Source organism: Macaca fascicularis, chromosome 8, assembly GCF_037993035.2.
Source record: "Macaca fascicularis isolate 582-1 chromosome 8, T2T-MFA8v1.1".
Lineage (NCBI taxonomy): Eukaryota > Metazoa > Chordata > Mammalia > Primates > Cercopithecidae > Macaca > Macaca fascicularis.
The window spans coordinates 148,198,813-148,225,359 of record NC_088382.1 but is presented as its reverse complement, the minus strand read 5'-3'; the positions used below and the strand labels follow the sequence as shown (position 1 = coordinate 148,225,359).

Below are 26,547 nucleotides of genomic sequence, written 5' to 3'. Positions count from 1 at the left end.
TCAGAAAAGCTGTTATGCTCATGGCAGTGGTTTATTACAGTAAAATGATACAGATTAAAATCAACAGAGAAAAAGGTGCACAGGAAGGAGTCCAGGAAAGATCAGTACAAGCTTCCATTTGTCCTCTCCCGGTGAAGTTGTACAGACAGCACCAATTCTCCCAGTCACAATGTGTGACAATACTCACAAGGTGTTGCAACCGTGGAGGCTCACCAGAGCCTTGGTGTCTAGGGGTTATATTGGGAGTCGGTCACCCAGGCATGGAGTGCCCACATGGCTGATCTTAATTACTAAGTCTTCATCCTCTCTGGAGGTCAGACTGAGGTGTGTGTCCAAGGCACCCACCATAAATCACATTGTTAGCATTAACTACCTGGCTGGACCCAAGAACACAGGCAAACAAAGACACTCTTACCAGGCAGGACATTCCAAGGGCATAGAGGTAATTCCCAGGAAGCAGGCAGCAGCTGGACATTTCTTTGGAATGTGCAGGGTTTGGACAACCCTGGCCTGCTGAGCTAATTCTTAATTACACAGCTTCATCCCTCAGAGGGTGGAGAGAGTGACCCAAAGTGTTTCCCCAGTGCTGCACCCACCTGGAGAGAAGCATAGAATTCCTGTTCCAGGATCTTCCTTCTGTGTCAGATTGAGTTCTCTGGAAGCACAGCCTGCAGTGGGGATTCTTACGCTAGTGACTGACTGAGGGAGTGCTCTCAGGAGAAACTTACAAGGATGGAGGGAAGCAGGACATGACAGGGGAAAAAACAGTCAAAAATGTGGATTCAAGTCAAGCCTAGTCCCTGCCTGATCCCACATGGAACTCTGGACTGTGAATGAAACCACAAAGCTGTCCCACTTTGAGGCCAGGCCCAGCTCTTTTCACCCTGCCATCAGTCAGTTATCGGCTGTGTAACCAGCACCAGGGGTAAGGATGCACCAAGAATGGGGAGGATCTAGGTAGGATGTAAACTGACATCTACATCCCCATGCTGTCCACTGTTCTCTGAGCCCACTGGGCCCAACAACAGGTGACATGAGTGACTGACTCATAGAAGGCAGAGATGGCAGTCTGCTGTATCCTGAGTCCACCTTCACAAGGCCGCTGCCTCCATCCACATGCTGGTTCTGTGTGTCTTTTGAGACTTATGAGGTTGGCAGAAATGAGTCACAGCAAGATGTTAATGAAATTGTATCCAAGACCACACTGTACCTAGACTGCAAACCCACTCCTCGTTCTCTCTCCCTTTGTAACTGGTGCCCAGCCATTGTGTCTGATATAACTCACCCTAATTATGCTAAAGGCTCAATGGCAGTGTAAGAATATCCCTAGTAGGCCGGGCGTGGTGGCTCAAGCCTGTAATCCCAGCACTTTGGGAGGCCGAGACGGGCGGATCACGAGGTCAGGAGATCGAGACCATCCTGGCTAACACGATGTGAAACCCCATCTCTACTAAAAAATACAAAAAACTAGCCGGGCGAGGTGGCGGGCGCCTGTAGTCCCAGCTACTCGGGAGGCTGAGGCAGGAGAATGGCGTGAACCCGAGAGGAGGAGCTTGCAGTGAGCTGAGATCCGGCCACTGCACTCCAGCCTGGGTGACAGAGCAAGACTCCATCTCAAAAAAACAACAAAAAAAGAATATCCCTAGTAATACAATGCCAGCAGCATTACAATGTACCAATTTGAACCATATGAACGCTTTCCTATTATTAAACTTCCCAGGGGAAACAAATGCGGCTTCAAAATAAAACACCTTTCCCTTTTAAAAGTTTTAATAAATTACTATAGCAAAGGTTGCCTTTTCTTCAGAGGACCTCACTCAGATAATTAAGGAGGGGGGTGGGGCAGGTCTTGGCCTTGACTTTAGCAGCTGCATCCTAAGTAAGTTCTTACTGCAGTGTGGGTAATTCCTTGAGCACCTCCAATCTGATTTAATTCAACCCCGGACTCTCTCAGGGAATCCCGTCTTGCAATAGCCCAGAGCGTTGATTGAATTTCTGATCATATCAACACAGGAAACACCACCAGCACGTTTCAAGCCACTGTGGCAGTTACCTTGAGCGAACTTGTGTTACCTGTTTCATGGTTTTGCTAACCACAGGATGGGACAGAAAGCCCATGGGGTCAGGGATGGGAAAATAGCCTGAACAATTGCCTTGGTTTCAGCCTCCCCAAAATGACAGACTGGATTCATAATTCGTACACCTAAACTCAAACTTAATGAGGAGAAATCACCCACCATGCATTTAGTTGTTAAGTCTACCACCTTGCCTCTGCTGCCTGGGTCCTCTGGTGTTCCTTTTCTTTGTAAAATTTAGAATTTTGCAAAGTAGCACACCAGTCTGGAAGTCCTACCTAAGAATCCTTTCTTTCCTTTAGGGTCTGCCTTTTAATCCCCATTTCCCTTCCTAATCTTATGTTCCTTGCACCCAAATATTTTCTGAGCCTCCACCCTGTCTTGGGTTCCAGGATGGCGGTGATTGTGAGACACAATCCGTAGCTCCAACTCACAGTGCATTTGAGCATGAGTTCAGCCACCTGCAGACTCCTACATACCTTTAGAGGCTCTGTAATTACTCCTGATTTCTGAAATACCCTTTCTGGAATGAAAGACTTTTAACCCATAATGACAAATGAAGTTTAAAATGCTATTTCACCCGGGAGAGCTGAAGACATTGGCTTAAATTCATACTAGGTTGTGAATGACTGATAATAACAGCTGTTGCTCATTTGAGACATCCACGACCATCCAGATTGCCAACAGTTTGCCACTTTGCCTCCCACAGTGCTCATATGACCTATCAGGTTTTGATTGTGGTGGGGAAGAGGGACCACCGGGAGAAGAGAAGGGGCAAACAGAAGGAGAGTAGGGAAGGAAAAAGGCCGAAGTCAGTCAGACTTGGCTACAAATGGCAGGCTGTGCAGTTGCTGTCTTGGAAGAGTCTTCTTTCTGTGGCTCCCAGGCTTAGGACATCCACTGGCTGTCCATATCCCATGCATGGCAGTGTGCCACCCATTATGTCACACGTTGAAGGCCTTTTGCTTTCTCAAGATGCCTGGCATTTACTGTATATATGCGTGTATGTATGTGTTGTTTGTTTTTACTTTGACAGGGCCTCTCTTCACTACTGTCTCCAGGGGACATAAATCTCTTGGCTAAGGTAAAAGCATACAATAAATGTGCATGTGTTTTGAAAATGGTGATGGTGGGATTGGAGATCTTGATAATAAGTTGGGTTTTTTTTTTGTCTTAACAACTATTTGGTAGTATTAATAATAGCAGCACCATTAGTTGAGAAATCACCATGTGGCTGGTGATGTGCTAAATCCACCTGTCCAATACAACAGCCACTGGCCACATGCTTCAATCTAAATTTAAATTAATTAAAATTAAATACAGGCCGGGCACAGTGGCTCACCCCTGTTATCCCAGCATGTTGCGGGGATTGCTTGAGCCCTGAACCCAGGAACTTAAGACCAACCTTGGCAACATAGAGAGACCTGGTCTCTACCCAAATTTTTTGTGTTTTTAATTAGCTTGACGTGGTGACATGTGACTGTGGTCCCAGCTACTCAGGAGGCTGAGGTAGGAGGATCGCTTGAGCCCGGGAGGTAGAGGCTGCAGTGAGCCATGGGTATGCAACTGCACTCCAGCCTGAGTGACAGAGCAAGATCCTGTTTCAAAAATAAATAAATAAATAAATGCAATTAAAAATTCAGGTGCTTGATCACACCAACCTCTTTATACATACTTCATAGCCACATGTGGCTGGTGGCTGCCTTATTGATCACTGCAGATGTAGAGCAGAATATTATCTGGAGCTGCGATGTACTAAATGTTTAATGTGCCTCCCTTATTTAATTTTCACAAATATTCTATGGGGTTAATACTATGTGTTGTGTTGTTTAGCATATAAGAAGGCTGAAATACTGTGAGAGTCAATGAATGGAATGGAATAGAATAGGACTTCCTAAGAATAAAATCCTTCCTTGCTGACACCAGAGGCTGGCCTTTAACCTACCCAGGACTAACTTGTGTTCTCAAAGGAGGGCCGGTGGCAGAGTCAAACAGCCTGGACCTGGGTCCTGCTGGGCCAAGACCAGAGCACAGGCTCAGTGAGGTGACATGGGCTGCTGGGCCTTTTAACCAGGACAAACCCAGATCTGAGTGCAGACTTGACAGGTTTCTAGAACCACATTTGCTTTCCCCATGAGAGGAAAAGGTCCTAAGAGGTTGAACATAACTTGGCCAACATAGGGCAGGGCGTAGCTGGAGTTACGCCTGAAAGCCAAGTTGCACAGGTGTCCAGGTGCCTGACCAAGGACCTGGGGTCTTCAATGTTGAGAGCTGGGAAAGGTTCTGAACGAGGGAGAGAGAGGTAGGGTCTGTACTTCAGAAAGAACCAGCGTGCTACAGTGAGTGAGGAGGCCCCGTCTGCTGCCTGTACTTGAAGCCTCTGTCGTAACTCTGGGTGAAGGGTTGGCACTGCATTTTATGTGACTAGTGCCTGCCTTCCTTCTTGTTCTCTAAAAGACACTTGGGTGATTTCAGAAAATCCCTACTTCATGCATGAAGCCAAGGGAAGAAAACAAAAGAAAAAGAAAACCTTCTTGGGAGTCTGGAGTGTTCAGTCCCATTGCAAATTGAGATGCCTTGATGGGAAAATTACACATTTTATTAAAAAATAAGTAGCAGAACAATCTTTACCAGTTTTTGTTGACAAGTGCGATAGTTTTGTTTTTGTTTTTGTTTTTCCCCACCGTCAAGGACATGACAAGAAATCATTATCTATTGATTCCATCTTTTGTTTATTACAGGCTTTTATTAGCCTGGATTATTTTTCTTAATTCCCTCACTCTAGAAGGAGCTGGGTTTTCATCAGCCACCAGCCCTCTCCACCCTTCACGCCTCACCCAGAGGATTTCAACCTCAAGATGTCCCAATCTTTATGTCAATAATAAGAGTGAGCATTGAAATGGCTAAGCATCATTCCTCATGGCCATAGCACTGAGACAGATATTTAGTCAAATTGATATTTCCTCACTATGAAAGTATGCAGCTCTGCTTATCGGAGCAGCTGGAAACCCCAGAATGAATGAAAGCGCCTACATGCAGGGTGGCCTGTGGAGTCTCACTGGTGTCAGCTGAGCTTAGCCTGGAAATTCCGTAGTCGACAGCCTGGGATGAGTGGATTTGGCCAGGTCTGGGGAGCAGACTATCTTCATCTCCCTGTTTTGTGCACTCACTGGCTGCCATCTTGATGTTGTAAGTTAGAGTCTGCTGGTCTGGTCTAGGTGGCTGGGTGGCAGGTGTCTCCCCTGCTAAGATTATATTACGGAATATTTGTCTCTGCCCCAGAGAGTTTTATAACTTCGTACATCTCTTTCTGATAGTTAGAGAACTTACTGGGTAGTAAATTCTAAGAGTTCCTGTTAAATGAATGTCCATAGTTGGATCCGTTCCCAAGGAGGTCCTCTTAAAATTGTCTCCATTACCTGACTCCCTTGCAGAAATATTATTTCATTAAATCCTCACAAACAATCCTGTGAGAGGATTCTGTTGCTGTCTGCATTTTACAGATGAAGAGGTTGAGGCATAGATGGGCAAACCACTTATTCAACGTCACAGACCTGCTAGTGGCAGAACCAAGACTCAAACCCAGTGTGACCAACTCTGAAGCCTTATGCGTAGCCTCTGTACTATCCGATTTCATCTTTACATGAGCCAGAACTTCCTGACAACTGTCTGATGAAGTCCAGGCAGCTAGTGAGTTCTCTGCCTGTCACATAGAGATTTGGAGATGAAGGCTACGCAACTCTTTGGTAGAAATATAGTAGCGAGGATTCAGATGTCCAGTGAGAAGGTGGATCATTTCTCCTGGGAAGCAACGACTGTTTTTTTCTACACACCAAAGACTGTAGCATTCCTCCATGTAGTCAGCATTTTGTTGAGTGCTTACTTGGTACTTCACACCATGCAAAGTACAGTATTACATGCAATGACATAACAAGCTGAGTTTGTTGAAAATAGTTTAGCCTGGCAGGGTGCGAAGGCTCATGCCTGTAATCCCAGCACTTAGGGAGGCAGAAGCAGGTGGATCACTTGAGGCCAGGAGTGCAAGATCAGCCTGGCCAACATGGGAAAACCCCTGTCTCCACTAAAAATACAAAAATTAGTCAGACGTGGTAGCATATGCCTGTATTCCCAGCTGCTCAGGAGGCTGAGTTGGGAGAATTGCTTGAACCCGGGAGGCGGAGGCTGCAGTGAACCTAGATTGCACCACTGCACTCCAAGCTGGGTGACAGAGCAAAACTCTGTCTCAAAATAAAATAAAATAAAATATAAAATAAAAAGGAAAAGAAAAGAAAATATCTTAGACCAGAGGAACGGGTGGAGACCAGAAGGAAAGAACATTTATAGATTACATACAATGAACCCTGAAATATGCTAGGTACTTTGTATGCATTATTTTATTTAAATTTCACAACAATCTCCTAAAGTAGAAGAATGATCCTTGTTTACAGGTAAGGAAATAGACTCAAAAATATTAATTGACTTGCCTGAGATAACTCAGAACGCCCAGAGATTGGGAGCTAGTATTGATGATCAAGGTCATCTGATCTGCAAATGGGACAAGGCCACAGATTTAGGGAGGAAAAGAAACAAACCCGTAATGGCACATGTAGCAGCTAAAAGTCACTGTGTTTTCACTCTGTGTCAGGACAGTGTCAGGCATTTTCCACTCATTGTCTCATTTATCATAAGACTTTGACATCCCCATTTCACAGATAAGGAGACTCAGGGAGATGAAGCCATGATTCCAGGTGGACAGAGGTTTAAGTGGAGTATGGGCAAGCCCATTTGGTTGGAAACACAACCCTATCCAGTTTCAATACATTCAGAGAAAGTGTGAACTGCCCTCTGAACTGGACTTTGTTGCAGAGCCAGGAGGGACTGGGGGGTCCCAGGAGATCTGGAGCCAACGTGAACATCTGTAAGACTGCAGATTGGGGTGATCTCACCCTGTGCTCACTGGATTCCAGAACTGGGTCAGTGAGTTGAGTCTAGCTCCCTCACAGGTAGGTCTGGGTCTCCGACAGTTCTGGTCTTCAGGAAATAATCCTGCATAGTGTACAACAGGCCCAGGTTGAGAACCCTGCCAGAAATTAGAAAGAAATAGGAAAGTTGTGAGGTTTTTGTATTACTCAGATATAATCTTTTTGTGTTATGGATCCCACTGCAAAGAATGGCTTCCAATCACCAGGGCACGCTCAAGTCCAGAAATATCTCAGTGGCTAGAATTTTTGGTGTCATCAGGCTAGTTCTATTTGCATCCATCCATCCATCCATCCATCCATCCATCTATCCATCCATCCATCCACAGTTGCAATGTCTCATGGATGCATCTCATCTTAGAGTACAATAAGAGAAGGTCTACAAAGAGGTGAGCTCCTTTCAGCTCTGCTACTCTTCCAAGCAAAACACAGTTATCAAAAGCAGCTCATCTAATTAAGCTGAATATCTCATGCACTCTTGCTTTATATATCCCAATATTTAACTCTTCACACCCTCCAAATCACCCAATCAGCTTTGCAAACTACCCACTAAAGGAAGATGGCCCAAATCGCCAGAATGTCAGGCGGACAATTAATCGGTTGGTTGGTCAGTCAGTTGGTTAGTTGGTTGGGTTGCCTGATTCATTCATTTATAGCACTCATGCCCTGTGGAAGAATATTTGCTATGAATTTGGCATATAAAGATAATTCTACCTCTGTCCTCTGAGTGCTTATACCTTCTGTTTGCCTGGTGGAGAGATAATTCCAACAAGGAGATTAGTACTTCAGTAGTGAGGATTCCTGAGATTTCTGGGAGCAGGAGGAGCCTGTCCCCATCCTCAGGCAATCAGGAAGGCTTCTTGGAGAGGAAGATTACTAAAGAATCTCCAAAGACTGAGTAGGTGAAACAAGTAAAAGGAAGGTAGGCCATTCAGAGATGCTTTTGTGATGGAAAAGTTTTACCATCCTGAAATCGGAGACCAAGATGAAAACGAAATCACCTGCAGCTTCACCTCATGGACTGTGAACAGTGCAGCTTGCACAGATTTTTGCAGATCCGTTTGGTAGGGCTTTCAAAAGACCATAGTTAGTGCATGTGTTTGTGTCAGTTGACAGTGTTGAACTGAGAGCACGTCAAGACACACACCCACTGTGGTCCCAAACTTATCACAGTGCCCGACACATAGTAGGTGCCTTTCAAGTATTTTTTCAATGAGTGAATGACTGAGTGAATAAATAAATTAGCAATAATGGCTAAATGTGTGGGCATTATCTATCTATGTATCTGTGTATCTATCTATCATCTATCTATCCATCTATCTAATCTTTCTTGAGAGTATTCTAAGTGCTTTACTTGTGTTATCCATTAAATTCCTATTACAAGGAGACAGGCAGGGTGGATGAGAGGGAAGATTAGAGAGAAGGGCATGGAGGAGGTAAACCACGAGGCAGGTGGAGGAGGCAGGCTGGAGTACAGTCAGGTGAGTTTTGTTTAGCGCATAGTGTGCTCCAAACTGTAAGATCCGACAAATCAGAAAACACATGCTCCGGGCTCAGAGGACTTTAAATTTACTCAAGGAGCAGTATTTACCTGCCGTAAAGAAGTAGAACAAAGCCCAACTCCAGGGACCATTTATTAAATGCTTACCTTGGGTAAAAAATAAAGCTAAGCATGGTCAGAGCCTGGATTGTGTCACAGAAACAAAGTCCCAAGGGTGTGTGCCTGTCGCCTTGTTTATCCTTCTTCCTTGTTCAGAAACCACTTGGCTTGGGCAAACTCAGAACAGAGAATTCAGCTCCCAGCTTGGCCTCTAACATCAGGGACAGAGCATGCTATTTTTAGTAATACTAAATGTTTGTATTAAATCTGCTCTGTTAATGTTTTCAGATGCTCACAGATCATTTTACATGAATTTTTGACATCATTTCCTCAGGCTATCCTTCCAGAAGTCTGCGTGGAAGTAGGAGGAAATGGAGAAATATCCAGACATGTCAGTGCCGAAACCTAACTTTCAGTGAAGAAAGGGAAAATGCAAAGTTTAGACACAAAAGTATTTGGATCATGACTCAGTCCACCTATTTGCTTTTCTATCTTCTCTGGTATTTAAAAACAAAATCTCCATCTGGAGAGGCAGCAGCCGGGGCTACTTTGCTTTGCTTTGAAACTGTGTTTGCTAGTCATTCTCTGCTTGTCCCTCCCTCTCTCCCCTCTCAGGATGTGTGCAGTGACTGCCCTCCTGGCCCCCCAGGCCTCCCTGGTCTACCAGGTTTTAAGGGGGACAAAGGTCTCCCAGGAAAGCCAGGGAAAGAAGGCACAGAAGGGAAAAAGGTAAGGAGAAAAGGGGAAACTTGATTTTTATCATCACAATGAAAATATCATTCTGGAGATCTCATATTGCCCTAGCTGCCTCCAAAGGTGTTCAGGGTTTCAGGGGTTCAAGATTCAAGATAGATGAGGAATACGGAGTTGTGGGACACAGCTATGGAAATGGTAAGAACTGGGTATCTATGGGTCTTTGTTACTTTAAGAAGATGTTGATTGTGACTTTTCAGTACATGCTGACACCTGGAAACATATACTCATTCAGTTACATTCCTTGCCTCCCCATCTTTCTCCCTTCCTTTCTTTTATCATCCAACAACTTTGCCTATCTACTATGTAATAGGCACCAACATAGGCACTGCAGACTCATAGATCAATCAATGGATCCGTCCATTCATGCATGCATTCAATCCCTTGTCATTGCCTGTTTATGACACCCCATTACGTGTGTCTTATGCGTCAGTCAACATGTAGACAATGGGGAGGTTCAGAAGAAAAAGGCTGAGACTCTATTCTAAAGGAGTTCATGGTCTGTCCTGGGGCAAAACAGAAGTAGGGAGTTTCATGGGTGCCGGTGAAATAGAATTAAAAACAAAATCTCCTCCCAACCCAGAAAACTTCTTCACAAAGGTAGAAGAGAAAGAAAACCATTTTAATATTGAATTAAATTTAAACTTGAATATCACGTGCATTACAGACAATCTGTTAAGAGATGGTAAGGACAGGAAGAAATCTCACTCTTTTATATAGCTAAGCAGATAAAGTCCATTACAGACATTTTCTCAAGGTAAGCAATAATTAGTCCTCAAGTAGGAGGTCTTGACAGTGCTATTTGTCACATATGTTCATCTTAGATTCACCTGGTAATTCAGATGGCCCTCTGTCTTAGCTAATTGGCTTTATCTAAAGTGAAAATAAACTTCTTGCATGTTTATGTCCTGGGTCATCAAACTGGAAAGAAAAAAAAAAAAAAGTCTTCTTTGCCTTGTAAAAGGATTTACACACATTTCAAAGAGACAGATAAAGAACTGACAATGATCCGTTTTCTAAAGTAAATGCTTTAAGAAAAAGACTTAGGTGAGATTCTCTTTCTTTTCAAAAAAGAGAGAATTAAGCCTCTTATTTGTAGTTTGTATCTTACCCATACATGGTACAGGGAATACAAACACAAATGTGAAAGATGACCTTTATTCTGACTCTCTGAGACTTAAGCAGTGCTTTTTCCCTTTCCACCGATTCAGCTACGCAGGCTATTTGAGCATAGACCCCATGGGTGTGCCACAGTCCTCGAAATTTCTCCATACACTCCGGAACCCTGGAAGGGACAGAGGCCAATCCTAAAGCTAATTTGACTAAGAATAATTTCACCTAATTAAATTCTCCTGGTGATCAAGTTATTAAAAACAGGCATTTATTTGATTTGCAGCATTTCTTGTATCATATTTTATCAGATAGTAAATAAACATGTTTGAATGTTCTTACATCCATGTCATGAGCCTTTTCCATTGCCTTAATTTTAAACAGCTCGGAAGATCATTTAGTTCATTAAGATAAATGGGTCTTTAGGAGTTTATTCCAGGAGTCTTGACCTCAAAGATTCTTGATATCAGTGCAGAGGCTGTCAGGGTGGCATTTCTGAATCACTTAGGGAAATGTTTAGATCAGTCTTTTCCAGACCTTTCTACCACAGTTGCTTTGCTTCAAATCACTGGGAATGAGGTTTGTATTCTGTGTGTTTACTGCAACTACTACACAGTGATTCTGATGTTCAGAACCACTCAAGGCTCCATGACCCCTGGCAGGACCTGGCGGGGGGCCGAGAACCCCCACCCTCCCACCTGGGTGGTCCTTTCTCAGAGTCAAGCAGCTGACACGCCAGGTATTACAGAGCTTGAAGTGAAAATAACCATAAGAAAATGGCTATAAAAATAACTACAAAGAACGCGCAATATGCGCCAGTGTAATTATACATGTACATATATTTATAAAGCACAAACACACACACACAAATGAGATGCTACATAATTCAGACTCTATTTCTTAGTGCAGCACACTTTTTCTCTCTTCTCAACTATATAGTTATCTATCACTAGATTGCAGATTGCTCCAAAACTGAGTGGCTTAAAACAATAAATATTTATTATCGCAAATTTCTGGGGCAGAAATCCAGAAGTGGTTTCGCTGGGTTGTTCTGGCTCAGGTCTTCCATGAGGCAACCCTCAAGCCCTGAGCTTCTGTCATCTCAGGGTCCATCTGGTGGAAGATCCCCTTCCAACCAGGTTCACTCTTGTGGCTGTTGATGGAGACCTCAGTTCCTTACCACATGGGCCTCTCTGCAGAGCTGCTTGAGTGAGATCAAGACATGGAAACTGGTTTTCCCCAAAATGAGTGGTTGGATAGAAAAAGTGCAAGCTGGAGGGGGCGGGGCAGGGGTGTGGCAGGCCAGGGTGGGAGTGAGCCATCTTATACCCTAATCTTAATCTCAGCAAGTACACACCATCACTTCTGTCATGTCCTGTTGGCCGTATAGACCAACCGCGGAACAAATGGCAGGACGGCTGCTTCAGGTTGCAAATATGGGAGGCAGGGGCCATCGCGTCATCTTGGAGACACACCAACTAACCACATCAATGGTTAGTCATGCCATGGTTGCACAGCCACACTCAGTACTACCACTTGCCTATACCCTTTGCTCAGACAGGCTAGGGGCAGGGGTGGCTGCCAGGAAGTCCCAGTGGAAAATGAGTGAATGGAGGTGTGAGGGTGATGGCTTGGTGATGACCCTGGATGTGGGCCAGATACTCATTCTTGTTTCCGTTTTTTTCCTTGTGTCCCTGATATAGGGAGAGCCTGGACCTCCAGGCCTACCAGGGCCCCCAGGAATAGCTGGACCACAGGTCAGTGAGACTTCATAACCATCTGCATGGGTCTATTCTGCTCATCTCAATGGTTAATCTCAATGTAAGGAAGAGTGATGGCCAGCCAGTGTAAAGGAGTGGTTTTGAAAATCAGAAAACCCCTGTTCTGGGTCTAGCATGGCACTGACTATCCTATTGACCATGGGCAGGTGACTTCAACTTGTGGAATCTCAGTTGCTCATTTACAAACAACTGCGTGTTGGAAAGTATGAAATGCATGGAAGAATTGGACTGTGTGGGACCTGCTGGTTAAGACGTGAGTTTTTTGGTCAGACACCTCCACAGTAATGACAAAAATACAAATGGTGTCAGGGATTTGTTAAAATTGAGTGATATGATACATAAAAAGAACGTGGCACTCAGTTGAAAAATACTAGGAAAGTGCTTTTTGAATGCAAACGAGCACTGTTACTCTCATGTGAGTGATAAGGCATGTCTAAAAGCAGCTCTGTGGCTCTGTGGTTTCCCAAAGCCAGGGAGGCTGGCCTGAGAGAAAGGGGGGTATAATCTCAAACCTAGAATAGGCAGGGAAGCTCTCTGGCTGTCAAAACAAATGTGCTGGGACTGGAGCTGTTTGAGCTGTTGGTGGTGATAGTATTTAACTCTAAGAAGAAAGTGCCTGAGTGCTGGTATGGGGACAGATAGATCCACACCCTCATTCCCTTCCCACTGTCATTGGTGCTCCCCAGAGTGTGTTCCCTTATCTGTCGTGGTCTCTGTGCTGCTGCAGACTAAACACCTTCCCCACCAACACTTGGGGCCAAATGTGTCCCCGTGTCTCTTCCTGAGGCCTGGCTGGACATAACATGCCTCATCTGATAGAAGAAGTGGCATAAAATTGTCACTAGGAGAGAAAGTTCAGAAGCCAGGCCTTGGGGTGAGAATTCCATCTCAGCTGTGTGACTTTGGGATAGTTTCTTAACCTCTCTGGCCTTTTGTTTCCTAAAGTTAACAAGGGACTATAAAAACTATGACCCTACAGGCTTATTACTGTGACAACTGCAGGCAAAATGCTCCCATCAGTGCCTGGTACTTTGTATCAACTGAAGAATGACAGAGTGTGGCTATTGTGATACCTCAGTTCTTGGTTGAAAATAATTTAAACAAGAGACACACAGCAAAGGAGATGCAGCATCGTGTAATTTATTGCAAAAGAAAAAGAATACTTTGAAAGTTAGGGGCAGAACAGACAGTACACCTGAGAGAGAGAGGATTCAGGGTGGGCTGCTCGTAAGGATGAGACAGCAAAGACCAGCACTAGGGAGACTCCCTTTATGGGAGCCTTACATGATTATTCATAAGGAGGTGGGAAGAGGCATTACTCATAAGCATGTTCTGAGTGGTCCTCTGGGTGCACATGTGCAGTAGCTGTACATACTTGTTCATATGTCACATGTCTCATTAGCATCTTAAATCTCCACCAAGGGGTATGTTTTTTACTATTATGAGCAAAGGGTCAGTTTGAGGTTGGGCAAAATCAAACTGCACATGCTCTCTAGAGGGGAAAGTCCCTACTGAAGATAGCTTTGCATGGATGAGCTTAATTATAATGCGAATGCTGAGGCTTATTGTGTTGCTTGTCCTTACTGTCACTACGGACGGTTGCTGTATCCCGAGAACATGATTACTTCCTTGATTGCCTATCCTGTCTCAGGCCCACAGACTTGGAAAGGAGATCTTTATTTCTCACATAGGATTGCACTTGCAGGCTGTCCATCTCGCAGGCTGGGAAGCATAGCCTCCGGCAGAAACCAAGAGCAAGTGCCTCAAGGGGAGGGTAGAAGCAGCAGGATTTATGCTGAGCAGGCTGGTCAAATGCATGTATTTAAAAAGCTATAGGAGAAGTCATGAATCTTTATGGAAGGAGAAACATGTGCATGGGAAATTGAGTTTCATGCCTCATCATGGGTCATGTGTTCAAAAAATGGCAGCATTAGCATAATCCAAGGGTGAAGTTTTTAAAGTTTTGAAACCTCTGACATCAAAAGGTGAAGCAGAAGACGTGAAAGCTTTGACTACACATGCTCTGTGAGTTGGCCAAAACCAGTCCAGAGATGGTGGTCAGGCTGGAAACTCAGTTTTTAAGGATTTTCTGAGTCTCCTTGGCCAAGAGGGGGTCTGTACAGTTGGTTAGGGGGCCTAGGATTTTATTTTTATTTCTCAATTGTAAGTGCTCATTTGACATTAGCTTTTTTAGCCCTTGTGGTCACAGTGGTGGCAGCCCCATATTTAGGGTGAGGATTTGGGAATAAAATTGAAGAAGTCAGAAACCTCAGCAACCTAGATAAATAATACTTTAATGCGTTATTATTATTATTATTTTTTGAGACAGAGTCTCACTCAGTTGCCCAGGCTGGAGTGCAGTGGTGCAATCTCAGCTCACTGCAAGCTCTGCCTCCCTGGTTCACGCCATTCTTCTGCCTCAGCCTCCCGAGTAGCTGGGATTACAGGCACTTGCCACTATGCCCGGTTAATTTTTTTTAATTTTTATTTTCTGTATTTTTAGTAGAGACGGGGTTTCACTGTTTTAGCCAGGATGGTCTCGATCTCCTGACCTCGTGATCTGCTCACCTTGGCCTCCCAAAGTACTGGGATTACAGGTGTGAGCCGCCGCGCCTGGCCTGCCATATTTTATAAAATTTAAAAGTAATGCAATCATTTCATGAGGAACAAAATATCAAAATTTAAAATAAAGACATGACCCCACCCTCCACTTGAATGACCTACCTAACTCACTTCTGCCGAATACTAGCGGCGTCAGATACCTGTGTTTATTTACATTTTGCTATTTCAATCATCTTAAGTTATTTTAGATTGACTTTGACTTTTTAAAATATTGCATAGGGGTCAGGCACAGTGGCTACCACCTGTAATCCCAGCACTTTGGGAGACTGAGGCAGACAGGTCACATGAGGCTGGGAGTTCAAGACCAGCCTGGCCAACATGGTGGAACCCCGTCTCTACGAAAAATACAAAAATTAGCTAGGGATGGTGGTGCACATCTGTAATCCCAGCTACTTGGCCAACATGGTGAAACCTCATTTCTACTAAGAACAGAAATTAGCCAGGTGTGGTAACACATACCTGTAATCCCAGCTACTCGGGAGGCTAAGGCATGAGAATCACTTGAACCCAGGAGACAGAGGTTGTAGTGAGTGAAGATCGTGCCACGGCACTCCAGTCTGGGTGACAGAGTGAGACCCTGTCTCAAGAAAAAAAAAATTGAAAAAATAATATATATAAAATAACATCCCTATGCAATCTATCTGTCTATCTATCTATCTATCTGTCTGTCTGTCTGTCTATCTATCTATCTATCTATCTATCTATCTATCTATCTATCTATCTATCTATCTATATTGCATAGGGATATTATTTCTCTTGGCTTCTCAGCAGGAGGTATTCAGTACCCAAGGTAAGTGATTCACTTTCCTTACCATAGGCCCAGTCCTGGAAAAGGTTGTTGGCACTGTTGTCATGACTGTAAAAAAGCAAGCAAAAAACCCAACAATTCTGTGCTGTGACAACGACACCAGCTTTGTGGCATAACAGAATGGAAAACACCCAGGTCTCCCAGATGCTAGCTGGCAGGTTAAGATGTCTAGCTATCATGACCCGTGGACTGTGAAGATTTAGAGGGTTTTGACAGAGGCAAGACTCCTGCATCAGGAGTTATAGATATCAGATCTCAGTGCAGATAGAACAAGAGATTTCCCCGGGGCAGTGTTAGATTGAAAGGCATCAGGAAAGTGCAGCATCTTCAAATGTAGGAACTCCTTACTGGGCATGACCTTCTCTTTCTGGGATCGCCAGATGAGGCCAAGCTTCTCGCCTTGTAATTTCAAATTTTACCTGAACCTTAAGTAATCTCGCTGTCAACTTGCTGGCTGCTGGGCTTAGCCTCTGCTGAGGAGGAATTGCCTTTTTTTAAAAAGGTGGAGTCTTGCTCTGTTGCCCAGGCTGGAGTGCAGTGTTGCAATCTCAGCTCACTGAAACTTCCACCTCTCAGGTTCAAGTGATTCTGCTGTCTCAGTCCCCTGAGTAGCTGGGACTACAGGTGCATGCCACCACATCCAGCTAATTTTTGTGTTTTTAGTAGAGATGGGGTTTCACCATATTGGTCAGGCTGGTCTCAAACTCCTGACCTCTTGGTCTGCCCGCCTTGGCCTCCCAAAGTGCTGAAATTAGAGGTGTGGGCCACCACACCCGGCCAGAATTGTCTTTATTCAAAGAAGTAAAGCATATCAATTAAACAGATAAGGAGTTAGCTCCATGAAGTATGGACTGTTTTCTCCTTCAGCCCAACCCTGCATGCAGTGCTGATGTTTTTAGTAATGGCCCTGCTTTTGTTCCCTCGTAATTTGCTTCAATGGAGGGCTTGCTCCTTTAAATACCCTGAGAATAGAAAGCTTCCATCGAGAAAAAAAGAAAACAATTAGTGCTGCATCTGAAAGACAGGGGTTCTTCTTGCTCCATTTAGGAGTTGATGGTCACTCCAACCACAAGAAGTCCTTGGGGCATGTGGTCTAACCCTGCATGATGAGCCCCAGGCAGTTGCATTGGGCAGGGTGCTCAGTGTTCCAAGGAGCAGGTTAGTATCTCCTGCAATGGTCAGCATGATGCTAGGAGGCAGAGCTGTTGTTTCACTTTACAGATGAGGAAACTAAGGTTTAACAAGATTAAATGCCACAGCTACAAAACTAGCAGGTACTATAACTGGGGTTGACCCCTGCTAGTCCAACTTCAGTACCCCAAGTAGTTATTGTCCTGTCATACTCTTTAGTAATAGCTGATACCAGCACCAGCACCCAGGACAGCTCCTAGTGGGGTGCAATGCTTTAGTTTACACTATATCTCCTAATGCTCCTGTCAGCAATAGCTGCCCCTTATCACCACTTACTGTTGAGAAAATGCGTCACAGAAGGGTTAAATGTGTCCTCCGTGGACTCAGTCTATTGTGGTCCTTGGCTTCAAAGCCAAGCCAACTTCTATGCTTGTCATTTACCCCACACCACTTTCCAGAAAATAGACAGAAGGACTGTTTCATTTCCTCACTGTTCAACTTCATTTATCAAATAGTATCTCCGCTAGACTTGGGGATGTGAAGATGAGTTTGTAAACTGAAAATGCTACCCTTGATGGAGTACTTACAATTATTGTCAGCATCCTTTCACAACCAAAGGCTCTGGGCGTTCATTGGTCTCATGCACTGCCAAGAGGGTTTGGTTCCTTTGCAATTGCGGCACAGCATCAGGGAAGCAGCTTCCCCAAGATTTATCTTACAGATTTGCAGCTGCTCTCTTCAGTGGCCAGCATGAGGAGGTTCATGCCACATGGTCAACTACAGAGTTCCATTCTAGTACTATGAACTTGCATAAAACACTAACTTTAAGATACAGGGTCTGGAGATTGTTGCTGCAGTTGTGATTATGATCTGTGTAAAGGAGAAAGAAGCAACAAGATGGTAACCACAGCAATGACCCTGGGAGCGTGTATTCTACAGAGTCAGACGTAAATGCCTTGTCTGGGTTGGAAATGATGACTATTCTGTCCCCTACAAAAAGCGTTTTTATTTCTTTCTCATCACATGTTACCAACCAGTAGTAGGACCTAAAGGGGGCCTGTCATGGACCCAGAGACACCCAATGAGCAAAAGTCCTCATTTGGAGGGTATGGATGACTCCAAGGAGGCAGAGATAATACCTGCTGCCATTGGCACTACCTGAAAAAGGCTTGGGATTCCCATCCTGCCCAGAAAATAACCCGGAGCCACTTACTCCATGTTCTTTCCCACAGCAGAAAATTCTTTCCATACATAACTGCCACAATTCTGAAAGATTCTCACCAAGCATCACCTTAACAGTTTCCTTTCAAGTCAGGAGGTATATAGAGAGGTCAGATATGGGCCATTCTTTCCACAGCCTGATTCTGTGACAGAGAAGAAAGACCCACAAGCTTGCAGCGAACACTTAGGAATGTATGATGGAGGCAGGAAGCCAAAAAGGGCCGTGGACACAGGCCTGGGATCTGGAAGCCAGTGGTCCCCAACCCGCTATGCCTCTTATTAGTTAAGTGAATTTTCCTTGCTAATTATAGGACTTGGGCATTTATTTATCTGAACCTTGGGTCCCTCATCAGTACCTTGTGTCCCTCATCTGAGAAAGAACTGTACAACCTGTCTCAGAATGAGAATGTGAGAACTGAAGAAGGGGAATTTACAAATCACAGCAGGTAGGAAGCATTTAATACATGTAACTGCAAGTGGTCCTTATAATACTTGCTTCATTTGAGTTAACAACAACCACAACAAATTGTCAGAAGAAGTGTAAACAACTGAAAGAAAACTAACACCATGGAACAAGGGGTAACCTGTGAAGGCCACCTGGAGGAGGTAGGATTTTAATTGTCACCTGGAGGAGGCAGGGTTTTAGTTGCCACCTGGAGGAGGCAGGGTTTTAGTTGCATTGGAGGGTTAGTCAGGAAGTTACCAGCTATCGATGGAGAAAGGTTTTCCAAGCAGGACAACAGCACATAAAAGTTTAGGAGAAGGGTTTGTTCTGAGAGTAGTAGAGAGTTACTAACCGGGGAAAGTTTAGTCCCTGCCCTCAACAGTTTGAAAACCTTTTGAGAAAATCGCCTGTTCAGTGTATTCATGAAGGACAGCACTCTTAGCGCAATTACTGGTATGAATGTACCTTCCAAATGATTGTTTTATCATGTGCTTAGCACATGATGGTGCTGGAAAAATGTAATTAAAAACAAAATCTTCTCCTAACTCAGAGAGGTTTTCCATGAAGGTAGAAGAGAAAGAAAACAATTTTATTATTGAATAGCATTAAACCAGAATGTGATTTGCATTACAGACAATATGCTAAGAGACTGCAAAGACAGAAAGAAATCTACTCTTTTAGATAGCCAAGCTGATACAGCCGCCTATCACATACATGTTCTCAAGATAAGCAATAACTAGTCCTTAAGTGAGAAGATTTAATGGTACCACATGTTCTTCCTAGATTCACCTGGTAATTGCGGTGGGTGTCTGTGTGTCTGTGTTAACTAATTGACCTTATTCAAAGCAAAGGTAAACTTCTCACATCTTCATGGCAGGAAATGGATTTGCAACTTGGAGCCGGTCATCTGCTGAAGTTGGGCTTCTACTGTTTGACAGGAACTGGGAGATAGATAGGAATGCTCTCTTCTTTGTTGATTCTATTTCAAAGAGATGGTTCCTAGGTCCTTGAGAAAGACATTCCCGGCTTCCTGGGTCACAAAGCTAGCAAAAGTCTCATTTAGCTTTTAAAAGTATTTACATACCTTTCAAAGAGACCCCCCACCACCAAAAAAAAAAAAACCCAAAAAACTCACAATAACAAGTTTTCTAAAGTAAGTGTTTTCAGTAAACAGAGTGGGGCAAAGTTTCTTTCCTTATGTTCAACTGGGGGAATTAAGCCCTGGGAATGGCTCTTTAATAAACCTCTTCTGAAGAGGACTAAACTAACAAAATGATGAGCTGGTAATCTCCCTGGAATATGAATTCCAAGTGGACAGGGTTTTTATCTGTTTTGTTGACTGTTATATCTCCAGTGTATAGAAAGGTATCTGGCCCATGCTCAGCATAGTCACTCAGTCTTTCTGACTATAAATCCAGTGCACTTGACATTTTGAAACTAGTTGGACAAGGCATCATGGTCTAGGAAAATAGCCAGAAAAGTAATACGGGCAGAGAAAGCCAGCTTGGATATTTGATCATCAGACAAATGGATCTGGATTAGATTCCAGACCTTGCTTTCTATAAGCTTTGTGAGCTCAGGTGAGTGACTGAACTGGGCTGGACTTCAGATTTATTATCTAACACTCTGATAATAAGCCCTACCTCATAGAGTAGACTTACTGGCTCAATAAGAGAATAAAGACGTATTAAATATTTTTGCATCAGTTCAGGATATAAACAAGGAAATATATGTAATGGGATATCATGTGGGAAGCCTTGGCAGAGTTCCTGGAAGAGTCGGGGCTCTGTAAATGTCAGCCCCCTTCTCTGGAAGGAAGTGAGTCAGGCTTGGGGGTGGGTGTGTTTGCTTTGATCCCTGACTACGTTGGAGTAGGAGACAGGGACAACTGTGGAGATCCTTGAGCTGCTGACATTTTCAATGTTGCTACATGAGTGTTGAAAGTATTCTAAACCCAGACTGAGGACTGGAATTTGAAAGGAAGCCATTTACTTTTAAGGTAATTGTCCTAAATGTTAAGGAAGCAGTGGGCTATTCTATGTCACTTCTTTTCGTTGAGTACAACATGGTCTGCAGACGGTGTGCTGCCTTTATTTAGATTTAGAAACAGTAAAAATAATTACATAGAAAAATGTCAGAAGAAATGCTCTTTCTCTCTGACTCCATTTTTTTCTCTTCTAAACAATGGTATTTAGCACTTCACAGATATGAGCTCGCCTAACCCTCCTAATATATCACAGGAAGAGAGGGGTGATTATTGTGTAGTCACTGTCATCAGTGGTCTGCTGAGGTGGTAGAACAGTCTGGATTGAAAGAGAGCTGGACTTGATGTTTCCATGAGAGAATTTGTGGGCACTGGACCCCTGGAAGGATCCTCCTAGATGGACCTGCCCCTCATCCTTTATTTACTAGATGAACAAACTGAGACCAGAGAGGGAACATTATATGTTTAAGAATGCAAAGATAAGGGGCGACAGGCATAGAACCACAGCTAAGATTGACCTGCTGCCACAAACCTGTTTACTACATAATGCATTCTTTTAAAGGAATTGAAATGCTTTTGTTTAAAAACATTTTACAGAAACACACTCGTTAACAAAGGTAGAGCTAAGGTAGATAATAGTTAAAGGATTGGAACCTTTGGCTGTTACTTTCATGGGTGGTCTGTAAAAAGTATTTTTGGTAGGTTGTATATTTTGAGCATCTTGATGACCATGATGATGATGACAATGGCAATAATGATGACGATGAGGATGAGGATGATGGTGATGATGACCATAGTTGTGGTGTTGTTGATCGTTAATGATGTAGACAATGATGATGATGGTGAAGATGAGGATGATGATGGTGATGGTGACAGTGATGATAATTGCTCTGGTCGTGCTGATGTTGATGGTGATCGTGATTATGATCGTGATTATGGTGATGATGGTTATGGAATAATAACGATGGTGATGGTGATGATAATGATCATGATGATCATCATGGTGATAATGACAAAGAGAGTGATGATAGCTAATGTTTATTGAGAGCTAACACACAACCTGTTATAAGTCTAAGCACTTTGTCTATTGTAGGTCATTTAACTCTCACAGCAACCCCATGACAAAGATTATTTTATGATTCTCGAAGCAGACAGAGAGTTTAATTGTCTTGTCCAATGACACACAGTTAGCAAGTGGCAAAATAATAAAGATAATAATTATACCTAAGATTTATTGAGCTCTTACTGTGTTCTGGGCTCTATGCTAAGTGTTTCCCATTTATTATTTTATTCTCTAACATTTCATGAGGTAGGCATCATTATTTTCTTGTTCTTGCAGGTTACAAAACAAACAAACAACTTGAGCAATTTTAGTGAAGTGGCTCCTCAAAGTCTCACAGCTAGTAAGGGAGGGAGCAAGAAACTTATGTGTGGATAAATTCTTCCAAAGCTTCCTGTGTGGTGCTGCTGCTCCTCCTGCCACCATCTAAACTTCTGCTTCTCCCTCACCCTCATACCTATTCTGCAAGGCCTGCAGACCCTGGTTTTTTTCTGCCTCTTTTCCTGCCACACCTGGAACACCACTTGTTTTTTAACCGACCCTTTTCTCTATAGCCTGGACCACTAGCCTATCCCACACTACACCCACAGCTAGAACCTAGGACAACTACTCATCCTTTTAATGGTTTCCAGTGCCTACAATTAAATCTAACATCAGATGTTGACATGCAAGGCTCTCAAAGAAATGAACCCTGCCTGCCTCCCCAGCCCCATTTCCTGCTGCCCCCTCTCCAACCCCGTACTCCAAATCCCAGTGAAGCCATTTTATCACACATCCTCAACAAGGCCCTGTTTCTATCTATCTGCTGCCACCGTGTCTGAGCTACCACAAGAACTTGATAAGAGGTTTTTGCGGAATGAATGAATGAATGAATGAATGAATGAATGAATGCATGAAAATGCTTTTTGTTTCTCTGTTAAAGTTTCCAGTGACATCTTTCCTTTCTGTTTTTCCTTTCAAGGGAAGTCAAGGAGAACGTGGTACAGATGGTGAGGTTGGACAGAAAGGTGATCAGGTAAAAATTCACTTTATAAGGAACCATTCACCCTGAGAAGGAGCACTGTTTCTCCGAGGTGGCTTCCATTGTATAATGTCATTCCTTGTCTCTTCTTTGCCTGTAGCAGGATTTTTAAAAATCTAATTTTTATGGTTTTCATCTTGGTATCTCTGGTTCACTGTAAGTGCCCTCTTTCCCTTCTCTCTCCCGGAGAAGACTGCCTGCCCGCCCTTCCTACCTCCTTTCCTTCCTTCCTTTCTTCCTTCCTTCCTTCCTTCCTTCCTTCCTTCCTTCCTTCTTTCCTTCCTTCCTTCCTTCCTTCCTTCCTTCCTTCCTTCCCCTTTCCTTTCCTTTCCTTTCCTTTCCCCTTTCCTTTCTTTTCCTTTCTTTTCCTTTCCCCTTTCCTTTCTTTTCCTTTCCGTTCCGTTCCTTTCCTTTCCCCTTTCCTTTCCTTTTGTTTCTTCCTTCCTTTTCTTTCCTTTTCCTTTTTCATTTCTTTCTTTTTGTACTATTTTACCTTTACTGTTTTTTTTTTTTTCCCCACTGAAATGGTCATTCATTACAAAATACCCCCTTCTTCCCTCCCATCATCTCAAGTTACTGTTATCTTGCTCTCTTGGTGCTAGCTGAAATGCTTCACAGACACTCCATGCTCTGGTCAGTGCATATCCAGGCCTGCTGGACCACTGCTCCTAACGTGCTATAGGATGGTACCAATGAGGGCTCGCTGCTCTCTCTGTGGATCTGAGCATGTCCTCCCTATCGTCCTCTATCCAGTGCAACCAGCTGATTTCTGCCCAGTACAATTCTACCAGCTTTGCTGCTGTCATCCTTTTCCCTGTTCTCTTTTCTCTCCTCTCCCAACTGCCCTCCCCTTTACTTCTCCCTCTCTTCTGCATCTCACAGCCAGTGCTCATTGTCAGCCAATTCCATGCCAGGTACTGCACCTGGCTCTGAGATCTGGAATGACTCGCGGACAGACTGCTGACCTCACTGGGCTTGCAGTTCAGTGAGGGCATGAGGGACATGAATGAGTAACCCACAGGCAGTGAGATGAGAGCTGTGCTCAAAGTCTGAATGAGCTCCTCGGCTAAAGTCTCTTCTATATTTGGAAAAACAAAATGTGTTTGGATTATTCTTATAAGAATGACTTATTAAAGGCAATGTACTCTACATTGAATGGTGTAGCCTGTGGTTTCAGTGGTAAGGCTTGGAGGTGGAGGGCAGAGAAATCATTTCTTTCTTGGTGGTTTGTTTGGTTTCATAACATTGTTGTACAAGACTAAGTGTTAGATTCCAAGCTTTGTTCTATAACTTTTTCAGCTTATTCTATAATATGCAATAGACTTCTCTACACATGGAGAAACAAATCTCTTGCTTAAAATAACTGTAATATTGCCGGGATATGAAGGCTGTAATTCAGTTAACCTAACCATTTCCATTGTGTACATTGTGTTTGTGTGCATTTGTTTGTGTTTTATGTTTTTATTATGAAACACTTCAAGCATATGTAAATAATAAAGACTGTAATAAAATGAACCTTTATGTACCCTGCACTTAACCACAACCACTTTCAATTATTATGACCCCTCCTGTTTTCATTTATATCCTCAACCATTTCTCCACACCCCCTGCCCACACCTTATTTTGAAGCAAATCCACTTTCAGGATATATTTGTTTTTATAAATGTTGTCAGGTACTATTGAGATACATAAAAAGAAGTCCCTTTTATTGTCAGTGTCTTTAATCAAAATTGTTTGTAGGGTTGGAAGGTGGATTCTGGATTGTTTCCTGAAATTTGATATTTGCACAAAGTAAAAAGTATTTTTTAGAGTCACTTTAAAGAATTGCATCTTTTATTTTCCCAGGGTCATCCTGGAGTTCCAGGTTTCATGGGGCCCCCAGGGAACCCTGGGCCACCAGTAAGTAATCATTTTTAATCCCCTCCTCTTTTGGCCTTGACATTTGAATGCATATCTGTACTCACCAGGCATGATATGACACTGAACATGTCTCTCATTTTAAGGGATGGGCCAATACCCAAAAGGTGACAGAGATGACCCAAAAATGCAAGTCCCATAGGCGTGTGGGGGAAAGTGCAGAGGGTCTGGAGTAGGCTTGAGGGACCATGTAATTAGAGTGATGTCGGGATTGGGGGACATTGGCAAAACGACAGATTTGCTTCTTCTTTTTTCAAATTGAGCTTGGGTGGGTAGGAAGCCAGTATTTCAAGGTTATCATGTCAAGCAAAGAAGGTAGAAAATGAGAAATCGTAAGCAGCTTTCCCCATGTTATAGGGAACCTGTCTTGTTATTATCTCAATGATCTCTACTGGTCCTCCTGAGCAGATGTTCTCTCTGCTCTTACAGTAGCTGTAGCGTAGACATTGACTGGTGCCCTTCTCAGCATTTCCCTCTCCCTTCAGTGTAGGCTGCCCATAGATTAGTCATGTTCCTCCTCTGATCAGAGTCCACTGCTGTTGCAGCCCACATATCCATCACGGGTAGCCATGGCAACAGGTACTGGAAATTAGTGTTCCTGCCAAGCCCAGGATCAGTCCCCTGGGATTTCCCATGGGTTCCGCACGAGACCGTTGTCCCAGACCTTGCAAGGAGAGGATTTCTGGAATGACTGAAAGACCACTGAAAAGGAATCCCCTTCAAATAGGAAATACCCTGTTCAAAAGTATAGTGAGAAGAGGTTCAGTTAGGAGTATAAATTTAAAATATATGAAATTAAGCTTGCTTTGTCTTCTTTTTAAACAACTCGACTTCTAGTTGTAACTGTGTGTTAATTAGGAGAATAAATTACGTTGTTTTAAGTGTATATTTTCAATAAAATCAGATGAAAACATGACATGGTATCTTTCACTTCATGTTGACTTTTAGAGCAAACTCACAAAAAGGTAAATTATCTACAAAAGCACTATTCAGTTTCCCAGAAAGCCTACTTTAAGTCTTTAATATTCAACCCATTTTCCTCCCATGTGCCTTTGATGTTAATATTATTTTTAATTTATCAGCCTCACATCTTACCTGGCCCAACTCTGCCATGTGCACATTTGTGAAGAATATTGTAGGGAATTTATCAGTTTGCTATCATTTAACTTCACAAAATTCTACAATTCTTTCAAGGTTTATAATTTCACTTAGTAATTTCTTTGCACTGTATTTGCATATTATTGGATTTTGTAGCATTTGACAATCAGCAAAAAGAGAAACTGATAATGATGCTGATACAATTGGTAGTCGGGAGAGGTGTTAGTGTTAAGCAAAGAGGGGCATTTGAGAGGCAACTAATTTTACTTAAAAATAGTTTATTCATGAATAATTTTATATTATGATGACATTAGCTTCCTTAATGACATTGTACACCTTAACAGCTGTGGATCTCAGCAAATGAATAATGGATTACAGCCTCATGCCCACTCCACCCTGGTAGTTCCAAACCCTATAACATGTTCCCAGTGAAACCAAAACCCTGATCTCTTCTCACTGGAAGCTGCAGTAAGTTAGAACTCTACGACTACTGTAGGAAATGACTCCTGGCTTATTATTCTCATGCTAGATGATGTATTGGAGGCCCAGAAACAATCATAATCAGAAGCCAGCTTGTCTGTCTCCAGCTGATTAATGCTTTCAGTTCACTTGGCAGATGTTTATTGAGCTTCTATTTTGTGTTGTGCCTTGTACTGTTAATAGACTGTGGGAATGGATGCTGAGGCAGCTGCCTGTTTAGGTTCAGCAGCCAGTCATGCAGAAGCAACTCCACAGCAGAAAATTAGCCTTTCTGGTCATGGAGGCATTGTTTTAGTTCTACTCTTTGTTGTTGCTTGTTTTCAAGTGCTTATTAATTGTCAGGCCCTGTTGGAAATACACAGGGATATGGGTAGCGAGCTGACAAAGCTCTTTCTTTTGGTGTTTATTTTCTGGTGCTCAATCAGCATCCTTATTCCAGATAAAACCCTTACCCCATCCCCA

General features: G+C 43.2%; 1 protein-coding gene across 1 annotated transcript in view; it reads left to right on the top strand.

The window, feature by feature from the left end:
• The window catches only part of COL22A1 (collagen type XXII alpha 1 chain), a 326,468-nt gene that overhangs the window by 256,467 nt on the left and 43,454 nt on the right, over positions 1-26,547 (top strand). Inside the window, exons 44-48 of the mRNA XM_045398749.2 lie at positions 3,112-3,159; positions 9,270-9,383; positions 12,221-12,274; positions 22,531-22,584; positions 24,436-24,489. Of these exons, the coding sequence (XP_045254684.2) occupies positions 3,112-3,159; positions 9,270-9,383; positions 12,221-12,274; positions 22,531-22,584; positions 24,436-24,489 (324 nt within the window). The remainder of the gene's footprint in view (positions 1-3,111; positions 3,160-9,269; positions 9,384-12,220; positions 12,275-22,530; positions 22,585-24,435; positions 24,490-26,547) is intronic.